The following is a 16,285-nucleotide window of genomic DNA, read 5'->3' as shown; positions in this document are numbered from 1 at the left end:
TCCAAATATAAAATAAAGTGAATAACTGCATGCATTCCCTTTGTGAGCTATAAAAGTGTATATCACTATGTATTTTTGTAAATACTGTATGTATGATACAACTGGATCTGGATTTCATTATACCAAAACATGCCAATGCTGCCACATCTATACACAGACTGTAATGTTAGAAATGAAAATTGAAATTAATTCATAATTTGCACACTGGAAAGAAAAAAATCCACAAGTATTTATTCAACCACAACAAAGTCTCGAGTTGATCCCATATAGAGACTTTTCCAAGCAAAGAAACTCAAACCAGACTGATATTGGACGTTAAAAAAGCAACACTACAGACCATTCTTTTTCCTGTCCGTTTCTTTCCCACAATTTTTTTTTTATTTATTTACAACGTATACATAAACTCTCCAAGATGAAACCATGGAAAAGAAATGTATGTTAACTGATGTCCTGCTTAGATCAAAAAAAAGTTGTGTTCACTTGGTTGCTTTTGGGAGTAACCTCAGCCTCCTCCCTGCTCCCCCGCCCTGTGGGCACTTTGTTGCTGCAGCGGATGGGGGCGAGGTGAACGTGCTGACCTGACAACCGGACGTTCGTACACCTTTTGGTTGCTACCTCTCCTCCTGCTTTCCTTATTGTGACACTCTCTGACAGCTGATCAAATCAGTGTGTCTACTGCCTTTCCCAACCGCCTCCATCACATAGGATCAGGTCAGTTCAAACGTGGTAAGTAAATTAATTAGACATGCAAATGCAAGCCTCGGGCCAGAGGAACAAGGGAACGTGGGACTCAGAATCTTGGGTCAGGCCCGGGGTTTTCCGCCTGACAGAGTTATTTCGGTGCTCTCATAAACCACAAAGAAGCCCTCTCTGTTGTCCCGTGGAGGGAAAGCTAGGCTTACCGACTGACCAATTGATCAAACGATCGATTCATTCAGTTATTTACTTTTCAGTTGTGAGGAGATTTCAGGGAGATCAAAACCTATGGAAATGACACACACATAGTGTGGAAAGAAAGAGAAAAAAAGTTCACATCCTTCTTTAAAAAAATCTATAAGAAACAACATAATATGCAGAACCATACAAGAGCATTTACAATAATAATTTCTCAGTTCTCGTGAGAGTCCAAGGTATTTTTACAACAGTATACAGCATATCGTCCTCCCACCCCCCCCCCTTCCCAGGAGTTGATATATTTATAATTTCAATTTCTTGTTATCTGTTCTTTTCATTTTCCAGAGCACTTCCTGTGAAAAAAGGGTCCCTGGAAATACAGACATTGGTTTCCCCTTGGTCAATATCTGATGGCCAGACTGGAGATCTTCAGCTTCCGTGCGAGGTCAAAACATGAAAGACGCCACTGTCGCCAAAAGAGGAAACCAAAAATGTCGTTTTTTTTTTTTTTTGTTTTGTTTTGTCGTTGGTGATTTGATTCGTACGTCTGAGAAAATCCATTAAGCTACAGAGCATGGATGTCCATGACCTGTCCCCCCATGGTGGGGTCTCCTGGGTTGAACATTGGGGGGCTGGATGCGGACATGGGCATAGCAGGGTGAGGGGGTCCTCCATGCATTAACATCGCTGGGTGATGGGGGTGTCCAGGAATGTAGGAACGCATGGGAGGCCCGTGTCGCAGCTGGGCAGAGTGGGGGGGCATCTGGGGGGGGGTGAAGCTCGACTGCCCCATGCCCATCGGGCCACAGTGAGACACATAATCCCCTGGCATGCCTAGCAGTCCTGTGGAGAAGACGAAAGAGAGAGGCCAGCGATCAGCGAGGCGTTCCGCAAACAACAACCCCGAAGTATGGCACCACATTAGGGCAGCGTGCAAGGCATCATCGCTAGTTATGGCACATTGCAGATAAAACGTTAACACCGCTGCAATAACAGCGCTCTATTACACAACACCAAACCATCAGCACTACAGCGGTGCTTTTTCATAGTGTTTTTCACACTTGTTGAACCAACCTTGCACTTAAGGTTTTTACATAAATATTTTTCACTAACAAAAGCAAATCCATGGACATAGAATCTATGACACTGTCCTAAAGAGACAAACCGGTCCATAATCATTTTTTTTCCAAACATAATGAGTGAGTCTGGGACCGGATAGGCATTCATGTTGGTAACAAATAGGCAGAAAGTACAAATGAAAAACTGGGTATTTATATCAATACATTCCTGTTGTTTTTGTCTTTTAACATGATACTCAGGACGAGAGGCTCTTGAGAACCGCTTGGAAACAAGGCCATTGTGTTAAATTAAAGAGCATATCCAAAAGCCGTCACCTGAGAGCTCACACTTCTTCCCCCAAGTGTACAATGAACATAATGGATTAGAAGGACGTCTGACCTGGGCACAACAACAAGGCTCAATGGGACCTTCAGAATAATCAACCCTCACTTCAAACTTTCCCTGTAACATGTCCGCCTCACAGGGGTACACGGTTACATTAACATTATGTGTTCACCTGGCAGAGTTAAACGAATGTGTCATTTCTTGTTAAAATACATCAACAAAACACACAATCACTTCCATGAATGTTTTTCTTCAGGAAAAAAATTAATAAATCACAGTGTTTCCAGATCACTCATTGGATACAGAGCTTTTGTGAGAGAGCTGTGGGAATTCAAGCAGAACGGCGATAAATAAACTCAAATCAAAGGCGTTTCTCCCGTGTCAATTTGTGTTCCTTAACAGACCCAAGAGGCTTTTTGCTAGAATCAATAAGCAGAGTTCCTGACCCATCCTGTTCCAGGGATACCAGGGGACTCAATCAACAGGAGATATCTGTGCCAAGAATATAGGGGCCAAATACCCCAAAGCCCTCCCTTTTTTGTGGTACTTAAAAGTTCAGGCCCCACAAAGGGATATCTTGACCCTGCAAAAGGTTAACAAACTTCTGCTTAATAATTGGAGGAATGATTTCTCAAACAAAGGTCTCCAGTGGTGGAAGGCGGCGCAGGGTTACTGTGGGAGTTCACTAAAGCATACCGAGAGCATTTGGGAAACGGGGGGGAAAGAATTCTATATGCTCATAATTAATTCTTTCACTGTGATCACCATTGTCTGGGAAATAAAATTGCAATTTCGTCCACCCTTGGCTAATTTTGTGGAAGGAGAAGAAAGAAAAGAATGGGGCCAAATGGCCATAAAACAGTAATTTCCCCTGCTATCAAAGGGCCTCAGTCTTCTGCATGGGTTGCTGTGGTTTATCGGAACTGACAGGTGTATTGTTTCTGAGACATATAAGCTCCATAATCGTCAAGGGTAGAAAGCATAACGCTCCTTCTAAGTAGGCTTAATTGGCTTCGGTTTTAAGTAATGTTGCAGTGTGAGTGCTAGGAACACCTTCATTTCAGGTCTCGGGGCCCCCCTGCAAATAGCTGCTTAATCTTGCCTTAAGGAAAATTCCCCAACTAATGAAAATTGGTTATAAAATATAAAGTACCCTCCCAGCCCCTTAATCAAATAAGATGAGAACGTTTTTTTTGTAATAACCTATTAATTTAATTGGTCATGAAGAATATTGCACATCACTTACATTTAATTGACCTAGAAAGTACAGGAACAATATTTAAATTGGCCAAGCTTGGAAATTTCAGTGATGAAGCCATAAAGATCGGGCATTCTCGACCAAAGCGCTGTATTTCTTCTACCGTCTCCCGCTCTTTCCTTGTTGCCCACCCCCCACCCCCCACCACCTATCTCATCTCAGATTCTTCACACGGCCCAATTAAAGAATTCGGCAAGCAAATTGAGACTGTTTCAAGAAACAAAGCTGCTACTGGAACGAAGGCATTTCGACAGGAGGGAGATCGTTCTCGGTGTTTACATACACACATGCGCATATTTATACCAAACACATCGATGGCTTTAGAAATGGTAATATGGTTCGAAATACGGAGGAAGGAAAAAAGGGAAAAGGTGCCTGAGAACTGCTTATTGTAGAATTTGGACGGGGACGGCAGAGAGATCCGGGATGTGCTTGTGGAGCCTCGACAAGCGTTCTGCTGAAGACAGCATTAATGATCTCTATTTTTATATACTGAATAAGTCAAATCCATTCGTCACACTGCCGGTGATGGCATATTTAATTTGGATAGAGTCAATTAGCCCGGGCTAAGCTACAAACCCTACTGTGCACACCTCCGTGTTGTGTGTGTGCATGTATGCTTGTGTGTGTATGTGTGTGTGTGTGCGTGTGTTTTTCATTTCATTTGCCATATGTAATCCGATTATGATAGACAGACAAAGACGGGGGAGTAAACTCAAGATCGATAGTGCCGGTTTCGCATGTGTTGTCTAACGTCGGATGAGTGTAAAATGTAGGCAGCTGTTTATGCTGCGCACAAACTGCCTATTGGCTTTTGTGTCGCCAGCTTTGCAGGTTACTGTTTTAATGTGACTCATGCGTCACCTGCAGTAAGACAGATTTATGACACTTTGGGGACACGCTCTTTCCTCTCCTTGCATTGCTGCAGACTGCTTACATTTTGCCAATCAGTCTGTTGCTATGGTAACATCCCACCGATCCCCCTCGTCCCAACACCCCAACCTCCAGCCCCCCCATTCCCCTTTTCCTCCAACTGCACTCCCTCCTTGCTCTCTCTCTCTCTCTCTCTCGCTCTGCCCAACGCCCCCCGCCCCCACTCAAGATATGACTGTCTTGTTTAGTCATGTGGTCAGTAAATGTGCAGGAGTGAAACACAGAGGCAGCCACACGCACAGTGAAACGCCTCTGTGACTTCAAAGCGCTGGAGGATTGCCAGGGAAAAAGGGTTTCATCATCTGGGAGAGAGGCAGGGGATCATAACAGAATACATCTACGTATACATTTACACAAAATGGCAGAGTGAAAAGTGGGAAGCCACAGGCAGGAAAAACAGTCAAAACAATGACAAAAAAAAAAAACCCAAGCCCAGAAAGCAGCGTGACAATACCAAAAACACCATCACAAGAGACATGAAATATGCACCCCTCTGATAAGATTGACACGGGAAATAAATGAATGTGCCGCCCTAGTTTGTACTTACTTCCCCCTTTGCTTTGCGATTGGTTAACTAGAAGAAGGTTACATGTAGTGCCACTGCCCCTCCATGCCCATATTCATGCCCATTCCACTCATAGGCCCTAGAGGGAGAGAGAGAATGCCAGAATGAGCAGAGGCCGGGAAACAGAGAAAGATACAGAGAGAGAACACAGACCCGCATTTGAAAGAGGGATGGCAGAGGAAGAAGGCGTTTCAAAACAAAGAGAAAACATAAAAAAGACCCAGAACCAGATGAGGGAAAAACACAGTTAGTGTTGAGTAATAACCTCTAGCCTCTTGGCAAGGGAGTCGCAGATTTGGGGTGGAGAGACTACGTCAGCATTGACCGGGAACATCAGAGGTACCGAGAACAGTAAAGACATACAGAAAGCAGGAGAAAGCCACAGGAGGTGGGAGATTTTGAGCAGCACCATGAGAGAAATGGGAGCTGAGAGAGGGATGAGATGTGGGGAACCGCACCTGTGCGGGGGGACCGAGATTCCCTGGCCAGCTACGGCTGGGAGGTAGTCGTGGTGCGGTCGGTGATGGTGTTGGGGGAGGGGTTAAGGGGGGAAGTTGTGGAAGGGAAAGATAAGACACGGTCTTACCAGGTGGTCTGATTCCCATGTGTTGCTGGCCGTCCATGACAAACCCTCCCATCGGCTGACCATCTGGAGTGTACGGCCCTCCTTGACTTACTGGAAAGAGGCGTGGGCACGGAACAGTAGCTAATTAGTCTTTTAATTAAGTATCAGTTGTTGGAGCAAGCCCATCAGTTTTGTTCTCAAGGTCTGATGCTTCTTTCCCAATGAAATTTATCTTCCCTTCTCCTTCTAACTCTTGACTTATGAAGTTATCAGTTAACCAGAAGCAGGAAGCCTAAGTAATATAACATGGGCACTCAAAGTTCAGATGAAAAAATAGCCTGTGGTTATGCCAAATATTATTTTAAAGTCTTCTTTATGGAGAATACTGCAAACAAAAGGGTTAAAAGAAACCCACAAAACTAAGAGGAGGAAGCACAATCCCTCACCATCACTCACAGACCAGGGACTGCTTTCTCATTTTCTCTTTTCTATCCCATAAAAAATAAGCAACAACAACCTCCTCCAGATATAAGCTGTTTTGGCTTATTCAAGCCACGACGGTTTTAACCTCCGTGAATGCCTTTGAACTTAACCGAGTCCCTAATGCAACCCTGACCCCTGGTCCGAATCGCAGGTAATAAAGTTTACAACAGTCCAGGACAAGCCATGCACCAGGAGCCGTTCACTGCAGCAGAGAGCAGGGGGAAGCTGGAAAGCGCAATATTTGCACAGCTACAGTTAGCATCGTTCTTCTTTTGTTTCGGTTTTCGTTTCGGGGTTTGGCTTGTTTTGGTTCAATTTGGTTTTAGACAAAACAAAGGAAACATCAGCGGAACAGCAGAAATATTCCACAGAGTTACAGTTTCAACTGCTCTTGCTTTTTTAAAAAAATAAATAAGTAAATAAGTCTATGATTAAACCGTACTGATCTCTAGAACTCCAAGTCAAAGTCGTTAGTGTTTCGGTTAATCTGAAGATTTATTTTTTAGTGGTCATTCACTCCCAGCATCCATATTTGACAGTCCATTTACCAGCCAGAGGACCTCCCGGTGCATGGCTTGAGGAGGGCTTACGCTTGCGGGCCTTGAATACAGTAACTACAGTGGACTTGCCTGCTCGATTGGACTGGTCTATCATGGGCTGTACTATTCTCCGTCTTGCGTTGATGAACCTGGAAGAGAAAAAAGGGAGAGGAATGTACCATCAGTAAGGTCAGAGAAACTGCTGTATTATTTTACCTCAGAAAACGAACTCAGAAGAGACAAATAAAAAAAAAAAAAAGAATGATGCATCAACAGTGAACCCGACAGCGAACCCAACATTGAAGCTACCGCGTTATTCTTATTTGAAAAATAATAACGAACGAACGCAAACTGCTTAAAAAAAAGAAAGCGCTGAGAAAAAGTTCACATTTCAGCTGTATGTGCTCCCCGTCGAGCAGCAGAAACCTGCTGTCAGCACCAGCTTCCTTACACTGTCCAGGCGCCTCTCCAGCGCTTGCCCAAAACAACAACGCAGGCCTCAGCTTTCTTTTAAAGCTTGGCTTCTTTTTTTTTTCTACAAGACTAGGCCGGGACTGTCACAACTGAAATCATAACCATAACAAACACCTGAAACATGTATGCTGAACTCACAGAGGAGAGGGCCTGTGTAAACTTGCACGGCGCTGATATTCGCCGCTGCGGAGAAACGACAACACGAGAGTCCGCGGAGAATCTGGAAAAAGCCGAGTCGCCCTACGCATTTGGAACGCCCATCGTTTTCTATGGAAGGCGGAGCACCTCGCCAAGGAGCTGGTTTCTGTGTTTTTCTGTTTTTTTTTTTTTTTCATTTTGACTTTAATGAAATGCAACGCACACCGAGAGGAGGACGGATTTGCGGGAAACTGGGCGTGTGAGCATCAGGCTGCGCCAAAGCGAGTTCCAGAGCGAGCCGGGGTGTTTACTTGTTTGTCTAACAAAGCACAGAGGGGAAAAGAAATGCGGCTGTGGGACAGAGTGGGGCTGGCATGCATGCGTGCATGCATGTCTGCATATATATGCGCTCGTGAAATCCTCGTTGTCGGCGCGCATAGCTTCTGACCCTTGACCCCCGCACTCCCACCAGAAGGCCACTCTGGTCTTGCTCAGCCTAAAACCTTCTGAAACGACCCCGCGACCCCTACTGACCTCTGGGAGTGCAAGCTCAGTGGTTCCCACTTGATTTATGTCCCCCTGCTTTTACCACGGTTGGATATTTCCATTTCATCTTTTGAAGGGGGAATTAGTAGACTTTTAAGGAAACAATAGCCGCAGTACTCTTTTCAGGCTGAAAAAAGCAAGTCTGTGTGTGTGTGTTGGGGGTGGTGGGGGGGGGGGGGGGGGGGTCAGGCTGCAGTTGGAGGGGTGGCACAGAGGAAGGAGAGGAAAAGGAAGAAAAATGGAACGGACAACAAAGAGATGCTCATGCAGGCGTCTGCTGGCTTTCCTAATTAGAATAGTATCTTTTCCTTTGTCTTCTGTACGGCAGAGCACTTCCATTGCCTGGAATCCTCCAGTCATTCTTTCGAAGTTTCTACATCAATATCCGTACGCTTAAAAAAGCAGAGAAAAAAAAAACAGGAAATATACGTCCTGACATGGCAAATGAGGGAACGTCTGGAGTTTTATCACCGCTTGCTCATACTGCAGGGGGGAGTCTTGGGCAAGGAAATCTTTTTATTGCTTTTTTTTTTTTTTTTTTTTTTTCTGTTTCTTGACTCGATCTAAGGCTGAGGTCACGGGAGGGTCAGTGTTGTCTCGCTCTTGACCTCTCCCATTTTGGACCTTTTCTTCCTTTTTTAATTTTAATCATGAAAACCTGCCTCACCCCCAACAAAACGGAATTGCGAAGCTCCTCTAACAGTTGCCAGCATATCTAAGGCCAGATGCGGCAACTCCTTAACAAAGGGCAAGTGCAACACAATGCTACAGAGAACAAGGGGGGGTGGTGGGTGGTTGGGGGGGGGGGGGGGTGGGGGGTAGGCAGGGGAGGCGTCAGTGTGAAGAGAAAGAAAGAATGGTCATGCTCTTTTCAGTGAGCCAGGCGCTCACATACACCCCGCTACCATCGGTTAAGAAGGCGGTCAAAGGGAACAGAGGCCCATGCGGTGAGCTAAAGCTGCATCCTCCATTAGGAGTAAAAGTTCACCTCTCTGCGACCTCCCCACACTATAGGACCACGTTTATGGCCTGCCCGCTTTCTACTTCCCATCACATCACAATGAGCCCGGCTATTCCCCAAGCCTTTAACAATGGAGGGATATTTTTGAGAAAGAAACACCAATAGTGGAAAAAAAAAACATATATAGTACTTGTACAGCCCTTCTAAGCAAGAACAGCAAAAAAACACGGGGCTCAAAAATAACTCGGTTAGGACCAGCAAATAAGTCAGAGCTGGCACAAACGATGCAACGATTTACACCTTTCCCAACTTTCATCAGCGAGCTATGAAGAGCAATTTAGCTGGCGACCACCACATGTACAAGTTACGAAAGCGCTTCCTTTTAAAGTATGGAAATGACTACAGCAGCGTGTCTGCCAAGGGGGCCACAAATGCCCATTCTCATTACACACACACAGTTGTACCACAAACAGCACGTGAAATGGGCAATTAAAACCAAGAAATCTGGTTTTCCATCAGCTGCCTTTGTCGGATGGCAAATTAGGGAATCGTTTAATAAAAATCGCTGGAACGATCTAGATTGGGGATACAAAAGGTTACTTTCGGCGTGTCCATCTAAATGCATATGAGTCCCTCACCCCCCCACCATCTCCTCAACACGGATGCTTCACATAGCGTTTGCCAAATATGTACGCCTCCACACACAGCACACTTGCAATTCATCATGAAACATGCACATTTCACACACTTCATACACACATCCAAGAACACACAGTGCTAGTTTTGCACCTTTCCAAGAAGGCTTGCGCAGGCAACTGTTGCTGTAGACGATGCAGTTTCCTCCCATGTGTCATCTCTCTCACCCTTAAAACAACTATGCAGGTACGTCTGTTTTTCACTTATTACATTTACAGTTACTTAGAACATGCTCGTGCCCAGAGCAACTCGCATAGCAACTTACATACAATTTTTACATGGTGTCCATCTACAGAGCTGCACTTATGCAACAATTTGGGTGAAGTGCCGTGAAAAAGCGTACAACAGCAGTGGCCTGACTGGAAACAGAACAAGCAACCTTTGGGTTCCAGACCCTGCTCCCCATCACCACACCACACTGCTGCCCTCGTCCTTTCCCCTCGATCTGCTCATTATTTTGTCTCTTCTGACTGACTGCTCATTGAAAGCAGCGGTAACTCAGATCTGAACTGCGAGTGCAGAACAGTCCGCACAGCTGTGCCATTTGCCCCGCATCGATAACTGATCAGCGTCAGACTAGGCATCAATTGTTTGCGCAACTGCTTCCCCCCCCAAACACACATGCTCGTGAGCACGCAACGCGCACAAACCCCCGTTGCCTGAAACCCCTTTCAGGTGGGGGGGGGGGTGCTTTATTGCTGTCCATGCTTCGGCCACGGATCCATTTACTTAAGTAATTAGGTATTCCACAATTCAATCACGTGTTGACATGCCTTGGGGGAAGAATTAATACACAAGTGCATCTTCTTCTCCGGTCTCAAAGTCATAAAATGTCATCTTCGCTCCTCCTCCCACGGTGTCATTCGCAGGTCAGTCCCTCGGCCCGGGATGTGTTTGAATAAACTAGTCCAGCTGTTTGCTGTGAAAATTCCATTTACACAGCCCTCCCCCTCACCCCCTCCCCATCCCCTCTCACCCGCTCTAATCAGCACACAGCCCTGTGCCTCAGAGCAGGTCAGAACGGCTTGCACGACTGTGCTAATCACAATTACAAAAATATATGCTGCAAAACAGGGCTATGCACTGTGTAACTTTTTATAAGCACCCATCTAGGGCAGAAGGGTGTGGCAAACTCAGCAAAGGTGTAACATGCATTTTAACAGCACCCGATGCATCTGTATGAGTCTGTTGCAGGCCAACCCACGTCAGACATTTTCTCACTGTGCAAAATGACGAAACTCCTACCATTTCTCTGTCATTTGCTGGAATGCATTAGTCTCTCAGAAAGAAAACTTTCTCACGTCATTGGATTTTTATTTTTCATTTGTGGTCTCTCGAAGCCTTTCCAGGTTTCTACCGAACCAGACCTCCCCCACAACACAGTCAATGAGCTGACATTGTTTTTTTTTTTTCGCCATTCTCTTTTCCTACAGTGAAACACCATTTCAATCGACCTACGCCGACGGCCGCTTCCCCAGCTGCGTGTGAGTTCATTCTGAAATTCGAACACTTCTGATACAAATCCACTCTGTGGAAAAATAACACAGGCAAACAAATGCGAGTTTGCTGGTAACTAACATGATTAGAGATGGAGTGGCAATGGACGGGGCTGGACCTGAACCGCGCCGTTCCTGCTCAGAGCAGCTCTGCCTCGCTCACCAGTCCTGCTCTTCCCGTCAGCGCGGCTTTTACCCTGATGTGAAGATGAGGTCATGGTGAAAGACAGGAAATGCACAGGCAAGGAGGGGGGGGGGGAGCGATGCGCTCTCTGGTTGACTGCTTCAATCTCAGCGGCCAACAGACTGCTTAATACAGCACTCTCCCTCTCCTCCTCCACCCTTCACAGGTGCTGCGGTTTCTACACCTTTTTCCACTCTCTCACTGTCCGCCTGGCAACTCTATATTTACAGTGTTTTGCCATTTGAAACGCGCATTGAGTTTTCCTCTGAAACATATTTAGCCAAACGAAAACGTTCTGCTGGACCCACCACAATCGCGTTTAAAGGCCTTGCAAAGGCTGTCGAAGTAGCAACTGACATACTCTAATATGTATCAAAATGCTCCAGGGAAACTTTAAAAAAAAAAAGGGCAAATAATGACAGGGTGAAGCGAAGGATAATTATTCAAAGAAAATGCCTTAAGTGCAATTTAAAATATGTTTCTTCTCTGCAGGGCTGTCTAGTAGGACTGTCTTGCTTGCATCAGTTGTCATATTTATCAGATCCAGACAGAATATAAAATCAGCACCACTATGTGAGCCGTGAGAAGGCCTGGCTGCTGCTAACTCCAGCACCAACGCTACAGGGAATACCTGCAACCGCCCCCCCGCAGATAGGGGCGCCTAAACAAAATGGAGGAACATAAAAAGGGGGGGCTTTTCGGCAAGACGGACGCAGGGTCGCCCCCCTCTCCCGGGGGCAGCATTAAGCGCTGTTGTCGAACAGTGGGCTACCATTACTTCACCGCGCCCCCCGTAGCTCCCCTCACCGAAACGGGGGCGAGGCCTCTTCCATTAACGGAGCTGTGAAGTTACCCTAAAGTTGCTTGGGGGGGGGGGGGGGGCGGGTGGCAGCTAGCGGCACTGATAGGAGCGCGGCGTCGAGGGACCCGCGGCCCCCGCGCACGGCATCCTGCCCCGCTCCGCGGTGGCGCCTCCCGACTCCTCCACAGCGGCCTTGACTGAGAGGAAATGCATGACTTATGAACAAAACTGAGCTAAACTGCAACAACAAATGATCCTATTTACAGAAACAGAAACGTCTAATACAGGAAAGCTTATCCCGGCAACAATCTAGCCTCTTCTGGCCTGTGTTTCAAATACGTACGTTGATCATAAACATCCCACACATAAGTGTATGTATAGTATAAACACACACATACACACATACATACTTCAATAAATAAATATAACTGCATGTCATTTCTATGATCCTTCAGTCCGTATAAAAAGACAAACAGACGACAGATAGACAGACAGAAATCAAATAAATTCACATACATTAACATCTATATTTTGTTTATTCCAGCTGGCTTTGCCTCCCTTGCTGGTTGAAAGCTAACAGCCCAGAGAGAGCGAGAGAGAGAGATGGCCTGAACTTTCCTGCAGTGAGCTGCTGATATGAAGTCATGTTTGGCAGCGGCCACTCCAGCCCTCAGCCCTGCATACAGAGCCTGGGCTGCAATACATCACTGACAGAACTGACAGAGAGGGCACCGCCACTGCGCCCCTGCCCACTTCACAAACATAATATTGGAAACTTCTCAAAGTCCCAAGCCAGAGTCAGAGGGGGTTTTCATTGGAGCAGCCCCCACTCCTCGCCCGCACCCCCCCCCCCCCCCGCCCAACCTCCACCAGACCCCGTGGAGCGTTTGTTGCGGGAGCTGGCCAGGCAGCCCAGCATGGCTGTTCTTCATAGGGGGAGGGGCTATGTGTGGCTGAGTCCACTACCAATTGTAGGGCAAACAGAGAGGTCACTCTTACCTAGCAAATGCTACTTTAACAAACTGTTTTCTCTTTTTTCTGCTGTTTGGTTTTTGACTGTCAGTTTCCTTACAGTTTAATGTGTTTCCCTTTTGAATCTTTTTTTGTCTGAGGAACTCTCTTCTGGGTGGTTTTACATCAGTGTCTCTGGCATAAGAAGTCTCTGGCATTTCCTGAGGCTGGCGCTGGTGCCCTGTGCTCTAAGAGACCAAAGAGAAAAATCACCTTTTCATTATTCTGCCCAGTCAGTTTGATGTCATGGCTGGACGGACTCAAAGAAAGACTTCTCCCACCAGGAACTGACCATGTGCATAAAAACAATGTGCATATTAACTTAATGACAAAATATGTGGTCTACATACACCACTCCTTCGAGCATATATCACCAACCAACTGCCACAGCCTGATTGCAGATAAAACCTTAATCTGTTCCTCAACAGGCGGCCTGCCATATTTCTTTTGATGCAGAACCTTCATATGAAATTTACAGGCTGTCATTTAGATTTACTAGAACCACAATCCATTGTGATTTATCAATATTCTTTCACTGTAACCCACACACATACACACACACATATACACACACAAAACTCTAGACAGCACCGTTGTTGACATAATGTCAAGGGAGATTCAGGTCCGTGCAGGCAGTCAAATTCCAGAAAAGCAAGAATGTTTGCAACCACTTCAAAAAACATAAATATAAAACCCACACAATTCATGCTTAAAAGTCCAATAAATAAATAAATAAATACATACATACATACATAACCAAATTATCAAGATAAAATGATGCATCTGTCTCTTTTAGTTCAGTGCACACTGTACTCCCTTCCTCTCAGATAATGTTCAAGAAAATCAGGGGAAAAGAAATGTGACCGCCTTTTTTTTTTTTTTTGCAGCGCTGTCAAAATAGTTCTTTTGTTTGCATCCCTATCACCCCAGGGTTGGAGTGTGTTTTGTGTGAAACACCATTAAAGGCCACGGAGATTCACGCTAAGCCACCTTGACAGAAAGGCCGTGTGGAACTGCAGCTGCAGGGCATCCACTGAAGCTGACCTGCTAGCGTCTCCTCCACACAACTGCAGGACGCGAAGAGGTGCCGTGACACCCCGGATCTGCACACCCACCGAGCCCTTTGCTTCAACCTGGCGACCTGTTTTTTTTTTTTTTTCAAATCGCACACCTATGTGTTCAGAAAACGAACTCTGACTGCCGTGAAGCTCCTGGTGGCGATTTGTGACGTGTGGATGGTTCTGCTTTAAAACCGCACCAACGCATTGAGCTCGCCAGGGCCCGACCTGCAATGTGCGACTCCAAGTCATGACATTCCAAACCGAAGTTCATGCGAGAATGTGCATTTTGTGCATGGTGTGGCACACCTCGGTTCTTCCCAAACGGGTTCTGGCGCTGAAGTTCCGAGCTGAAGCATGCCGCTCGTCCAGCTCCCTTTGTTTTTCAGCGCCGCCTCGGCCGACAGAACGGAGAAACCGGATCCGCAGCTCGAAGGAACCCTGTTTGTCTAAAGTAGCCCTACCACGCGTCCACGTGCTGCTCTTCCTGCTTTTAAGACTTTCATAAAAGCTGCCTTATTGACAAAACAATCCATCGCCGACGCTTAAACACTGTCTTTAAGGGGCATTATTAAATTCCGTCAGGAAGGGAGGAACGGACACCACGCGAAATCTGATGACCCCCTCCCCCCCACCCCACATTGATTTTAGATCTCTGCTGTTTATGGAGTGTTCTCAGAATGTCTCTTATTGACAGACCACCAAGCCCCTTCCTGTGTCAAGCTTTTGCATATCTGCTTTTGATTCAGCCACTAAAAGATGATTTTTTTTCCCCTGAACATTGGCCTCTGTAATGTGCACATAATATGCAAAAATAAGAACGCTTCTGAATTTTCCAGCCAACTGGCTGCAGTGCAGAAATTGTAATATATTCATGGCATTCTGCCCAAGAGGAATGGGGGGGGGGTTAAAAATATGTATATTAACTGAAACTTAAAGAAAGCGGTACGCCTCCACTTACACACATTATCTCTACAATAACGCTCTGCTTAACAATCAGAAATACTTATATGAGCTTTCAATCAGCACTGCAGGCTTCCAGTGTGGAGGTGTACAGAGTTAATCTACCATAGCCACATTAAATAATGACACATACCAGCAAAAACTGCCAGTACGCTCCTTGAACCCCCATGTTTATATACTTTTCTGGAGGAGCTAAGCAACTAACTCCTTTTAATAACAACTGATAAGATACAAAGAATTATGCAATCCAGCGGCGGCTTTGTTTTTGTTCTCTTTATTTACTCTCTCCTTTTTTGCTCTCCCTCTCTCTTTCTCCTGCTCTCCTTTTCCCCTCTCTTTTCTCCCTCTTACTCTTGCTCTCTCCAGTTGGCCACTTTGTCAGTTGAGTCAGTCAGTCAGCCACAACAGCCTGGAGTCTCTCTCTCTCTCCCGCACAACCCTGGCTTCCAGGGAGAAAAAAAAATACCCAGAATCCCCATGTCTCCTCCCCATCGCCCAGCTGCGTGGAATGTGTTTGTGAGTCTGTGCTAGTGCGTGGGTGAGAGTGTGCGCGCATTTAATATATAAATACACATTTCATGCATTCCCTCATGCTGTGCTCCTGCCAATAATTTATGAGTGATCTGTACCCAGTCTACCCTTTAGCATTTTTATTTAATCTCCACAGCAGTGATTTAGAGAGACTCCTCATTAAAAATAAAACATGTACATGTGCGTTAACAAGTTTTTGTGAGACTTGAATTTTTAAAAAGGGGGTGGAGCAAGTTTTGCTGTAATTCAATTCAATTGATTTGTTCGTTGTTCTTTACACACACACAAACACACACACACACACATACACACGCACACACACACACGCACATACACACACACATAACACACTAAAAACAGCTTCTGAGGTATCTGAGAAACAATGCTGTCATAAATTAATGGCCTGCAATACTGAAATATAGCAGACTTGATAATCCTCACTCTGTTGGTTTATACACATTTTTTTCCCACACTGTTCTTGATCTGAAACAAAGTTGTGCCTAACGTATGAAGAAACTCTCTATCTCAGGGAACTGTCTCTTAAAATCTGTGGGTCAGGAGGTATCCTTGCTATGGGTTACCATGGTGACATCCAATTGTGGGCCTCTGACCACATGTGATAGCTAGCTTATGAAATGGCAGACCCCTTCCCTATCCCCTGCCATATACATGCTCTTGTCCCACTCTATATTACACACACACACACTCCATTTCATTGCCTCTCTCTCCCTCATATTGTCAAACATCTACACAGGTTCAGAGGGGGTTGAGCAATCCCAGCATG

At 45.7% G+C, this 16,285-nt stretch overlaps 1 protein-coding gene across 2 annotated transcripts in view; it reads right to left on the bottom strand.

Moving 5' to 3' along the window:
• Nucleotides 1-353: 353 nt before the first annotated feature.
• The window catches only part of LOC118777935 (homeobox protein Meis1), a 64,691-nt gene continuing 48,759 nt past the window's right edge, over nt 354-16,285 (bottom strand). The window contains exons 10-13 of one of the 2 annotated variants that reach the window (XM_036529210.1): nt 6,732-6,790; nt 5,641-5,730; nt 5,037-5,133; nt 1,659-1,737 (exon numbers count right to left, since the gene is read on the bottom strand). In XM_036529210.1, the coding sequence (XP_036385103.1) occupies nt 5,075-5,133; nt 5,641-5,730; nt 6,732-6,790 (208 nt within the window). In that variant the 3' untranslated portion in view covers nt 1,659-1,737; nt 5,037-5,074. Of the gene's footprint in view, nt 1,738-5,036; nt 5,134-5,640; nt 5,731-6,731; nt 6,791-16,285 lie in introns of both variants that reach the window. The other variant, XM_036529201.1, reaches the window with a different exon arrangement.

This window comes from Megalops cyprinoides, chromosome 1 (genome assembly GCF_013368585.1).
Source record: "Megalops cyprinoides isolate fMegCyp1 chromosome 1, fMegCyp1.pri, whole genome shotgun sequence".
Taxonomy (NCBI): Eukaryota; Metazoa; Chordata; class Actinopteri; order Elopiformes; family Megalopidae; genus Megalops; species Megalops cyprinoides.
This window is presented reverse-complemented; position numbering and strand designations above follow the sequence as displayed.